This window comes from Miscanthus floridulus, chromosome 5 (assembly GCF_019320115.1).
Source record: "Miscanthus floridulus cultivar M001 chromosome 5, ASM1932011v1, whole genome shotgun sequence".
NCBI classification, from domain to species: domain Eukaryota; kingdom Viridiplantae; phylum Streptophyta; class Magnoliopsida; order Poales; family Poaceae; genus Miscanthus; species Miscanthus floridulus.
This window is the reverse complement of record NC_089584.1, coordinates 87,668,688-87,681,611: the sequence shown is the minus strand read 5'-3', so window position 1 is coordinate 87,681,611 and position 12,924 is coordinate 87,668,688. Positions and strand designations below refer to the sequence as shown.

Sequence of the window (12,924 nt, the reverse complement as noted above, 5' to 3'; positions counted from 1 at the left end):
AAGAGAGACCAAATGAGCCCCACCGTCACATGCAAAACCACCCAAGAAACCACTTTGAAATGGTTAAGGGGAGTATTTTATCTGATTCTAAATGTTAAGGTGTGTGTTGTTTGCTATTGAAATTCCAGGAGGGGGAGGGGGTTTCGAATTTAGCAGGTAGTCAGGGGGTGAATCAGACGTTACTCTATAATCATATTATCGATATAGATATGCCAAATGTTTGTAAATGAAAATGTATAAATATATCAAAGAATATTTTCCATAAATTATATGCCATAGATATTAATATGATCTTAAATATTTTATTAATATCATTTGTATATGATTAGATGAGTCATTAAGGGAACAATTTTTTATTAATACCACCGCTAGAGTGTGTTAGTGATCACAAAAAACGCTATTTAAGTGCCTTATTTTTTTTCTCGATTACGAAAAAGGTTTGTGCATCTTTGTATTAAGATTGAGAAAAGGTTTAATACAACACGCCTTAGCGGCACCCTAGGGGGTCAGAATAGTTTTACAAAGACGCTCAGACCCTCCCTAGTATATTGAAAGTTATACGGTTACATTTGGCACTGATCAACCTGAATTACGGTGCCGGCTAGGAGACCTATGCCCGGGCTCCCGGGGCGGCGGCGGCGCTGCTTGCGTGCACCAACATCGCCGTTCGGTGGGAACAACTCACGAAGCGCTTGCATATTATCGGGGTCACCGCTGAAGATTTCTTCGTACGCTTTCATGACCGACTTGGACAGAGAGGACATCCCGCTGGTTAGTCCTAGGTGCTTCAAGATAATGTGCTCACCTCGCTTAGACACCGGAATATGTGACATGCTATGTGCCGCTATCTGCTTGCTTCTCTTGGGGAGCGCGAGCGGTGCACATCCCCCGTGGACCATATCAACTCCGGGGCAACTCCAGGAGTGGTGGCTGCCTCGCCTTTGTGACTCGCTCGATGAAGCGCTTGAGGCGTCTCAGGGGTTGGAGTGCGGTTGACGGCGTCCATGGTAGCCACGACCGACATGTCTCCCGGGGTGGCAGCCCCGACCAGCGCTGGATCAAAGCACGCCTCGGCATCCACGACGCCGGGCTGTCCCCCGTGGCGACGTGACCTGTGGTGTCCCCTGCACTAGCGACGGAGAAAGAGTGTCCACCAGCGATGCGTCCACTTCCCGAGAAGCGGCCGCCGGAGCAAATGAGCACCCAGGCGCTGGTGCTCCTGTTAGGGTGCTCATGACTAGCGAGGCGGCGAGCTCCTTCAACGCCAGCGTATAAGTTTATTTAAACGCCTTGATCATATAAAAGCATTATTTAATAGGTTTTACATTTATATAACCGTATAAGTTTACAGCCATACGACCGACCCCTTCCAAGAGCACCAGCTAAGCACAAGTTCTATGGTTCGCTGGCCATTTAATAAAAAACATTAGAGTTTCTTAAGCTTAATCTGCGCCCCATACTGTGGCTGCAGAGTGGAGACTGCGCACGGTGCATGCGTGTAAGACGGTGAAAGCTCGAACAAGAAGTGTTGCAGGATCATGGCTAAGCCCATCTTGGCCTCCAGTAGCGCGAAGTTCTGACCAACACATATCCGCGGCCCCCAGCCGAACGGAAAGAACGCCGGCGCGTCCTTGGATGCCTTAGAGACGCCCTCCGCGAACCTCTCCGGCCTGAACTCGTCTGCGTCTTCTCCCCAAACTCCTTGGTTGTGGTGGATGCACACAATTGGCAACGAAAATACAACACCAGGTGGGTACCTGACCCCTCCAAGCTCTGTCTCCTGATACGTCTCCCGGCCAAGTAGCAGTATAGGCGGGTACAACCTTAGAACCTCATGTAATATCATTGTAACCTGCGACAGAAAAAAAGCAGCTGGAGCTTTGCAGATTTGTGACTGAAACGTGAAAAATGTCAGAATATTGTGTCTTGGCATTTTTGAACTCACGCTTTTGAGCTGATTCATGCCATCAGAGTCCGGTTGGTTCTTCCCAAAGATGCGAAGAACCTCCTCCCTTGCGCGATCCTGCCACTCAGGGTGCATGCTCAGAAGCACCATTGTCCATGTGAGCAGCACTGCGGTTGTCTCCATCCCTGCGAAGTAGAATAGCTTCAGCTCCCCGATCATGTCCTCTGTACTCATCACTGCCTTGGTGCTCCCACTTTCCTGGGTTTCTTTAGTGTTGGATTCCAGTAACAATCCTAGTAGGTCGTCGTTGTCGAGTCCATCCTTCATTGCCCTCTCCCTCTTTGAGATAATGCCTTTCAGAAGCGTCTCAACTTCACGCGCGTTTTCCTTCATCCTTTTATTTAACTTTGTTGGTAGGAACCTATGCAAAGAAATCAACACATCTCATTTTTCTGCTTTGAGAATTACTGAGGTTTACGTCAGATAGTAAATGGAGAATTTTTTTTCAATTGAAGAAGCAATTGGGTGGATAGCGCCTGCTGATGCCATTTTTCTTCTGGTCAGTAGGCAGCTGCTGGTGTTTTTTAGATATGCTACAGTACTAGTTGTTCTGATATCTCCATGTAATTTGCACCAAACTTTAAAATAAATGAATATTCATGCGAGGTTACCTGTAGGCTGGGATATGCATCCTGTTTGCCATATTTACAGCATTTTGTGCCTGCTCCGATTGCAACTGGAAGATCCTTCTGCCTTCACTCAAGCTGCTCCCGAACGCCGCGCGGGAGATGACGTCGCCTGTGAGGTTTTGGAACTCCGGCCACACATCAATCTCCTGCATACCCTTAGAGCCTACAGAGTTCTCCCATCTGCGTATCAGTTCACTGCAACATGCGGCGAAAGCTGGCAACATTCTCTGCCAAAAAAATCAACCACTTCGATGTTTCAGTTGCAGCAGAGCAAAACAACAGACCTTAAACTTATGTTTTGTCTAGGCTTGGGGAATTTCAGGTGAATTAGTATTGCAAAGAGCCCAATAATATCCCAACAGGCAGTGAGGCAATATAGATTGAGGTTGTGTGTAAAGAAGTGACCTTGAGCTTTTCGAGATGGAAGGCGTTGTTGATAATCCTCCGGTGCGTGGCCCATTTCTCGCCTTGGTGGGTCGTCAGGCCGTTGGCCAGCAGCCTCTCAACCCAAAGAACGGACTTCTGCTTCCCAAATACGCCGTGCTTGTTTGCCAGGATCTCTCGCATGAGTTTAGGGTCGTTCATGATCACTCTCGGCTCCGGCCCGTACCAGGTCACAGCGAGATTACCATGCTGCCTGGTGATGCTGTGGTCGAAGGGAAGCGCTCGAGGAGCGACGGCGTGCGACGCCGCCAGGGGTATGGGCTCAGAGTTCGCCGCGGCGGCGACGCGGAGGAACTCCCTCATGTCGCCGGAGGGGAAGCGGTACGCCGTGCCAGGTAAGCCCTGCGACCGCAGGGCGCGGCCCAGCCTCCGTGGGCGGAGCCAGAAACGGTCCAGCGCCCGCCACGCCCCACACAGGGCCGCCACTGCCAGGGCTCCGAGCGCGCAGAGCAAGCTCCATGGCGGCGCTGCGGGTGATGCACAAAGAATAATCGCCATGGCTGTCGCCTGTCTACTGATGACCTGCTCCGTGACCGGACCGTGATGATATACGTATATGTGTGGGACAGTCGGAGGAAAGATGTGGTGAAATAGCCGTGATGAGCCCGTGACCGCGCGCTTTGGACTTTTGGTTGGTTCTTCGACGCTTCCTCCACGAGTCTTCGTCATGGTTTCGCGCGTCACATCGCAGACGAATAGACTTCGGGGTGCTTGGTTCCTGTAGAAAAATTTTAGTCCCTATCCCATCGGATGTTTGACACATGCATGAAGTATTAAATATAGACGAAAAAAATAACTAATTGCACTGTGGCTAATTTGCGAGATGAATTTTTTAAGCCTAATTAGTCCATGATTTGACAATGTGGTGCTACAGTAAATATGTGCTAATGGCGGATTAATTAGGCTTAATAAATTCGTCTCGTAAATTAGTCTCCATCTATATAATTAGTTTTATAATTAACTCATATTTAGTTCTCCTAAATAGCATCCGAACGTCCGATGTGACATGGACTAAAATTTAGTCCATAGAACCAAACATCCTCTCTCCGGATGGTTTAGCATTCTTTATAGTTGGAAGATTGGACTTGCTAGACAATGTTCCAGGAGCACTCCGCAGTCCGCACCGCCCCACAGCAAACAAGGACGACTCTTCTTCTATTCTATACGATTTCTGGTTGAGTCTGTCTACCTAACAACTATGTGTTTTATGTAGTTTCAACATATAAATTTTTTTTGCACCATAGAATTAAGATTCAACAGCCTCCATCCTCCTTCTACCTTTAGTCTTCTTCTACCTCTAGTCTTCTTCTACCTCCAGACAATCATAAATTATAAGATCATAAATCAACGGATCACAAAAAATAATTTTTTTCTACGTAAGGACAAAAGGACAAATTGACTATCATTAATCGAGCTCTGCCGCATTAATCAGGGAGGGGAGAAAAACTTGCGTTGGCTAGCTGCTGATGACCGGCACCTCTCACTGGACGGGACGGCCGGCTCGCCACGGTCCTTCAGGGCGCGTTTGCGAGGGTGGCCGGACGGCCCGGCTGCACCCTCCAGCTGCAACTTCCCGTGTTTGCTGCCCTTCATCCTCAAGTGAGCCTGGCCCATCTGATGCAAAAAGTCTTCTCTCTCCTGGCTCTGGGGAAGCGAAGAAAATGGCCGTTTCTCCACGGCCGGGCTGGTGGCAGCGCTCCCGTGGCTCGCTGCAGCGCTCACGCGAGGATGGAATCACCTCCCGAGCGTGTACGACTGCTCACCTCATGTGGCTGTGGCTAGGTCGCCGTTCTTCCTCATCACCGATGCAACGAACGCGTGGATGTCGTCTGCACAAGCCCCCCGTCCTGAGTCCCGACCATCCGTCCCCGGAGCTGGTCAGCTGGACCTTGTGGAGTCAGCGGCGATCATGGCGGAGCTGGACCTGGTGAGCACCGCGGGCAGGTGCGAGGGCGAGACAGCCCCCGCAGTGCGGCCATCGTCAACTCCGGCAATGCCAGGCCGGCGCCGCGCCGCGTGGGGCCTGATGTGCCGCCGCCGGAGCCTCGTCCGTGTGAGGTCCACCACCATAGGGAGAGCGCCTCCATGGATCCGCTACGACCCGGGGAGATCTACCCGCCTGGTCTGGGAAGACACGGGGCCGCGTCGTCGCAAGTTGGGGAAGGACGAGGCCGCGCGCCGCCGGTCGGAGATGGAGCGGTGCGCCATCCTCAAGCTCATCGTGTCCGCCGAGGACGCCATGGGCAACGCCATGCGCGCCACCTCGCTCTCCCTCGCCGAGCCGCGCTCCACTACGTCGTCAATCGCGGGGCTCGCCAATGGCGGGCAGCAGGTGGCGGCCTGCCGCGCGGTGCGCGCACGCGCGTGCGCTTGAGGTGCTCGCTTCCCGTGCCGCTTGTGGTGCTACCGCGGTCTGCGTCTTAGCACCGCGGCGGGAGGATGGCGAGGCATGCCTTCGTCGCGGCACCGAGACTGGAGGCGGAGCAAGTCGAGGTGGGACGACGTCGAGGTGGTGCTGAGGCCTGGCCGAGCGCGCGTGATGGCCTCGAGCTTGCCGGCGGCCATGGCCGCGGTAGAGCAGGCCAGGTGCTCGATGAAATGCCGATAAGGATGGAAAGTTGACGGTGTGGTGGTAAGCCCTACCAAAATGTTAGTGCAGAGTAGCCATATCTCCATTTGGGCTGGAAGCAAACACAATCTCGCTCGGGCCGGGCTCATTTGGTACAAGAGCGCAAACATGAGCAGTTGCATCCACCGGGGCAGGCTAGCTTAGGCCTGGACAAGTTGGGCGGGCCAGGCCGGCTAGGTACAGGGTCGCAAACGTGCCCTTAGTGGCCACGATCCGTGCGTACGTGCCGTCGATGACATCTATTAATCTACAGCCTTTGTTGCTACTCCGGTGTCACCATTGATCCGGCGCGCACCTGCTGATCGATGACGCCGCGAAAACAACCGCACGGCGTGCGTACGTGCTGTCGGATCACAAGATCGGACAGCAGCAGCAGGACAGCCCGGTGGAAAAAAACGAGAGAGAGGGGAGAAGAGAGAAAAATCCATGTGTTTTTTTTTGCTAAAACATGTGTGTTATATAGCATTTCTGTTTCTTGTTTGACAAAAACTGGGGCGACTCTGCTTCGCATAATAGTCTTACAGGACAGACAGTTGCACGCTTTCATCATTCGGCACCTTAATTCATGGATCACTTAGACCGAAAATAATAGTACTGCACAGGAGCATGATCGGAGGCAGATATGATTGTGGTTTTTGAACTCACACGGTGTAGAAACGTGCACTGTGGGTCTATGGCCTCGGAGTAACCGTGCATCCTTATATTAAGTTTTAGCACTCGCATCAAATTCATTACTTAACTCTTCTCGGCAGGCATCTATACTACTTTCAAGCACGTGGTGAGCACCGGTAGTAGCCTCATCATCATCTCCATGTTCCAGTTGCATTGACTACGATAGCAGTAGTACGACAAGCGGTATCCATATTTGAGAAGAGCGACGATTACAATCGATGTACATCTAGCTGGGCAATCCCAGACACATGCTCGTACTTCTCGAAGAGGCAAGCACAATGTTGTCATTCCTATCCTACAACCAAGACCTGAAATGACCTGACCACCCTCGAGGAACCCACCCTAGGGAGCCTATCCCAGACGGGTCCCCCTATAAGTTTGGTCCATGGACATTCCCTGTCCCAAAAACAACCACTAGATGCCTAGTGAAACACTTTACTGAACGTTTTGTGCACCTTAGTTGTAAGACAATACTTAGCTTAACGGTCAACTATAATTCAGCTCCTGTTATGTGTTCGGTACCTTCAAACTTGTCACAACGCTACTAACGGTATAGTCCTTAACCGACACAGGCGGAAAAAACGGGCGCCCAGAGCCTGGCCCTGCGGCACCCACCAACCCTTAAAAAAATCCATTTTCCCACTTCCCGCCCGATCTCCAATTATTATTCATTTCCAAAGCCATAAGACAGCAGTAACAGTATAACTAGGACCTATCTCTCGCAAGTGACAATCAATCACTTGACTTCTACCGCAAGTCCTATAGCATAGCATATTACATGATCCATGTCATGTTAGTGGACTCATATGATAGAATATTATGCAGGTGAGTTCCAGGCAACTCCTGCAACTTAATGCACACCAGCATAATAATAAGTGTTTGTAAAAATAGGGGTTATGCACCGGGGCTTGCTTGGGTAACTTCTTAACACTCAGTTAGTTGGCTCCATCTTTAGGACATGATCATCCTCCGATTTCAGGGTCCATGATTTGATCCATCAACCAAAATCGCACCTAAATGATATGCAAAGATGCAATGCTTGCTTAAGTGAAACATGCATATCATAGATATTCACAAACATTACAAACAAGCAACACGTCGTACGGTGAACTAATGGTATTAATCGTTCTAGATTCGACTCTCATCCTCTCTCATCGGTACTTACTCGTGAATTGATTATTAACTTCACAAACGAGTTAGAGTGTGGCATAAGTGTTGGTGGTTATTACTTATTACAATCATAGCACAAGTTATCAAAACAACCATTCTTGCAATTTAAACATACAAATGCAAGCTAGAACAATATGTTAAGCACACATCTACTACTAAACAGAGTTAGGCAAAACTTTGCTCAGTTCACGTATAGCACAATTATCATGGAAAACATGTTGTAAGCATAAGATTAAACATTTATTAGATTTAATAGTTTAATTAAACATAAAGACGAAATATAAAGTAGAGTGCCAAACATCTAATTTGGATATGAGGATTTTATGGCAGGTATATATTAACTAATCATACAAGGTTCATAATTTTTTGATAAACATATTATTTACCAGCACTTAATTAAGATTTAACGGCAATAAAGGCATATGACACATGATAAATCTATAAATCAATATTTATGAAACAACAGAGCCACATTATGCATTCATAGGACATAAAAACAGTTATAACACATATTTTCCAATTTATATATTTTTAACTATTTTAAAACTATTAAACAAGCATAAAATAAATCAAGAACTCAGTAAGCCGGAATCTACTACACATGAAATTTTTACCACGTCTCACACACATCAAGAGCAGCTTACTATAAAATTTTATTACATTAGGTCTGCCAAAACAACATCTATTAATTAAACATATAAAATCTTCTATTTATCTATACAACAAAATCTTTATACTAAGCATGTGATATTATATGTCTAATGCATAGACCTAGTTGTGTGGAGTCCAACAAAACTGGTTTGACATTTTTATGATTTTTCTGTGATATACTATGAATTTTGCAACCTCTCTATTTTTAACTTAAAAAGACAAAAACAAGAAAAAGAAAAAGGCTGACCTGGGCTTGCCTCGGCCCACGACCAGAACTGGCCCAGCGCACGGATTCGGCCTAGACTAGAAAAAAAAAGCCCGCCAGCAGAGGCCCAACTCCGATTTGGACTTTTTCATCAGGAACCCCAGAGTTTCTCCAAAACAAAACAGGTCCTCCCACCTTTTCTTTGTCTCTTGCACGTTTACAAATGGAGCCCTGATTTTCTTTCTATTTCTCTCCTCCACTCCCAATTCTCCGTTCGCACGAGCAGAGTCCGTCGTCGGGATGGCCGGCAGCCGATTCCTGGCCGTGGAGGGCATGGAGGCGGAGGCAGACTGGAATGCGGGCTATGTGGTTGTCGGAATCACCAACTGGTGCGCGCGGCGCGGCCGGAGGTGGCCGGCAACGGGCCGGCCGTGCGCACCAGCGGTCTGTAGGTGGCGGATGCCGTGGGGGCGGCGCATCCGGCGACTCTCGGCTCTGGGAAGCCCTGAGAGCGCGTGCGGGGCACACAAGGGAGGGAGGCAGAGGTGGTGGTGCCAGCGGTCGAACGCAGGGAGGCTTGGTGGCGGTGGAACGCGGTGCAGTAGGAGCTCGCCCGGCCATGGCGACATCGCGCCGAGATAGAGAGCAAGCGAGAGGGTGAGCGCAGGGGCAGGGCAGCGTGGCAAGGATGTGGGCAGCGCGTGGGCACACATGGCACGGACTGTGCGCGCACAGGGAACGACATGGGTGCGGGCAGAGGCCGACGTGGGCACGGCAGAGACCATGTGCCCAACTTGGAAGCACTGTGCAGATTATACGGTTGAGATTCAGGTCTCGAGACATTTTCACAGCCCAGAGGAATCGAACTTTGCTTAAGAAACTTTAGTCTTTAGCTGCATGGATTTGGAGATAAACATGCTCTAACTCGATAGTGTCAGCGAAAACGCTGAGCACTTGAAAACAAAGTCTCCTAGGAAACAGCATTTTATTCAAACTTTGGACCATATCAACACATATAAACCAGGCACAAACAAGCACTCTACCACAAATTACAAAATTTATATTAAGCTTTTTACATAAACATGATTTCAAGTTTATGAATAAAACAACTATATTGTTTTAAAATGAAGTATATCCAGTGTAGAGCCACCACCGCCTAGCGTAGATCTGCTGCCGCCACTAGCCCGCTCCTCGCTCTGCTGCCGCCGCCGTCGCGCCTAGGGCCCCTCTCCCTTCTTTCTCTCCTGTGCGTCTACCAGAGACAAGAAGGGGAGGGGACTCATCCTTTTTTCGTAGTTTTTCTAGTGTCTTAGGGTTGAGTCCAAATAAATTTTCGGCAAAATCAGATGATTTCGGATTGGGATTGTGTGTCCTACGATAACTTCGGTGATTGCCAAGATGAGATCGCCATTGCAGGCGTCAATTTCATCGTCAGGCGGTGAAAGGTCCGGCTAGAGGGGGGTGAATAACCTATTAAAAATTTCTACAACAACACTTAGCAAACCGGTTAGACAAATATGAGGCAAAGCGAGTGTTGCGCTAGCCTACTAAAAATGCAAGCCACCTACCAAAATTCTAGTTTTTATAGTCTCTATCCACACAATGGCTATGTCACTACACTAAGTTAGTGTGCTCTCAAAGGCTAACTAAAGAGCCACACTAACCAAACTAACAAACTCTCACGACTAGCTACACTAAAGAGCTTGACAACTAGTTTGCGGTAATGTAAAAAGAGAGAGGTTATACCGCCAAGTCGAGGAATGAGCCAATCAATTACAAGAATGAATACCAATGAAGACCAATCACCTCGAAATCAAATGATGACACAATGATTTTTTTTACCGAGGTTCACTTGTTTGCCGGCAAGCTAGTCCTCGTTGTGGTGATTCACTCATTTGGAGGTTGACGTGCTAATTCGCATCACATGCCAAACCCTCAATAGGGTGCCACACAACCAACACAAGATGATATTCACATAAGCCACGAGCAATCCACTAGAGTACCTTTTGGCTCTCTGCCAGGGAAAGGTCAAGAACCCCACACAATCACCACGATCGGAGCCAAAGACAATCACCAACCTCCGCTCGACGATCCTCGCTGCTACAAGCCATCTAGGTGGCGGCAACCACCAAGAGTAACAAGTGAATCCCGCAGGGAAATACGAACACCAAGTGCCTCTAGATGCAAACACTCAAGCAATGCACTTGGATTCACTCCTAATATCACAAAGATGTTGAATCAATGACAGAGATGAGTGGGAGGGCTTTGGCTAAGCTCACAAGGTTGTTATGTCAATGCAAATGGCCAAAAGAGTGAGCTTGAGCTGGCCATGGGGTTTAAATAGAGAGCCCTCATGAATAGTACCATTGGCTCCTCTGTCCAGTGAAACATGGGCTGACCGAACACGTCGGTCAGGTTGATCGAACGCAGGACCCCAGCGTCTAGTCGCTCGATGCTCGCCATGTGTCATCAGCCTCATATGCTGAGCGCCCGATCTTAACGGCTAGTCTACTTCGTGCCACGTGTTAAGTTTCGACCGGACGCACTACTCAAAGTGACCGAACGCTCCATCACTGGAGTCCGGTCGTTTCTAGTAAGGCACTAGAGCCGAGTTTTTTTTTGACCGGACGCGTCCGGTCCACAATGTCTGGTCCACCATGACCGGACACGCTGGTGCATCCGCTCCTCCTCCTCTTCTCTACACGCCGCTATGTCAGCAGGACCAGACGTTGAACAGTGTTCAGCCAGAGTTCAGTCACCTGTGTCTGGTCTCAAACCGAGAGTAGCACGTGCACACCCCTGATTTTATAAATGACCGGACGTTGCTTTCCCGAGTCCGATCACCATGTGACCGGCGTCCGGTCACTATTTTTCAGTGACCATCACCTCCTTGACTTCACCAACTTCTCCACCCTTGCTCAAATGTGCCAACCACCAAGTGTATCACCTTGTGCACATGTGTTAGCATATTTTCACAAATATTTTCAAGGGTGTTAGCACTCCACTAGATCCTAAATGCATATACAATGATTTAGAGCATCTAGTGACACTTTGATAACCGCATTTCGATACGAGTTTCACCCCTCTTAATAGTATGGTTATCGATCCTAAATGTGATCACACTCGTTAAGTGTCTCAATCACTATACCAAAAAGCTCCTATCAATTTCACCTTTGCCTTGAGCTTTTTGTTTTTCTCTTTCTTCTTTTCCAAGTCCAAACAGTTGATCATCGCCATGGCATCACCATGATCATGATCTTCACCATTGCTTCACCACTTGAAATAATGCTACCTATCTTATGATCACTTAGATGAACTACGTTAGCACTTAGGGTTTCATTAATTCACCAAAACCAAACTAGAGCTTTCAATCTCCCCCTTTTTGGTAATTGATGACAACCCTTACATAAAGATATGAATTGAAATTTAATTGAATCCATGTTGATGACAACCCTTTTTGTTGCTCCCCCTACATATGTGCTAAGAGTTTGGATTATAGCTTGCACATATGCTTAAATAGGAAATATAGGAGACAACGTCTACCAAATGATGCTAAGGTATAAGAGATGGACCTTTGAAGCGTGATACCAATCGAAGTGCACCAATATACCATCCTTAGCACCATTCGTAACTAGACATACACAAAAACTAAAAAACCCCATGAGATCAACATTAGAAGCAAGGGTCTAGTTTCCATAAAATGAACATAAGTCTAGTTTCCTAACCTATGCATGCTAGTTTTTTATTTCATTATTCAATCCTACAACTAGCATATACCACACAAGCATGGATATTGAAATTTAAAACTTGTGCCATACAAGCACATATATGAAATGCACATTCAAATGCACTATACAAGTTCATGAGCTTGCCCCCCTACTTGTGTGCTTAAAATTTTAATTGATCCCCTTCCTTTATCATATCTCTCCCCCTATGTCAAATTCTCCCCCTATCACTTACATGTTTGTTTCTCTCCCCCTTTGTTGTCTTTTCACTATCTTTGTACACTGTTTATCCCCCTTTGTCATCAATGACCACAAGGTTCAAAATGTAGATAGGTTGAGATTATCAATATCAATCAATGGGGTGAGGACCATTTTTCCAAATTTGGTTCAATCTAGAACATTTGCCAAAGATATTTAACTCGGTTTGATCCAAGGATAAGCTTCTTCACACCTCCAAATAAGGGTTGTCTTATACCATGTTGAGTTATACACTTATAGCTCATTTTCTAGATCAAACACTAGGTTTACAAGCCCACAAACATGTCATATGCTACCACTAGACCAAATTAAGCATAGAAGCAATAGTGGTATACAAACATCAAAATCATTTGATTTTCATGAATGAGCCTATTAAATGTAAAAGATGACTAGATGCACTAAACATGTCCTTAGCAAGGATGTATACCATGCCAATCAACTTTTACCTTGGATTACTCAAAGGAGAGGCATGTCATATAAGTGGGGGGGGTGCATCAACACATATTTGAGAAATCCAATATGTTCAACTCATTCCTTAGCTTGCAAAACCTTTTCTCATCCAATGGCTTGGTGAA

The 12,924-nt window shown here is 47.5% G+C and overlaps 1 protein-coding gene across 1 annotated transcript; it reads right to left on the bottom strand.

Annotated features, from left to right (window-relative positions):
- Positions 1–1,290: 1,290 nt before the first annotated feature.
- Positions 1,291–3,607, bottom strand: LOC136452533 (cytochrome P450 CYP72A616-like). The gene is made up of 4 exons (XM_066453142.1): positions 3,001–3,607; positions 2,578–2,822; positions 1,946–2,327; positions 1,291–1,852 (listed from the first exon to the last, which is right to left on the bottom strand). Exons 1-4 carry the CDS (start codon positions 3,535–3,537, stop codon positions 1,427–1,429), a joined length of 1,590 nt encoding a protein of 529 aa, XP_066309239.1. The 5' UTR covers positions 3,538–3,607; the 3' UTR covers positions 1,291–1,426.
- Positions 3,608–12,924: the final 9,317 nt, after the last annotated feature.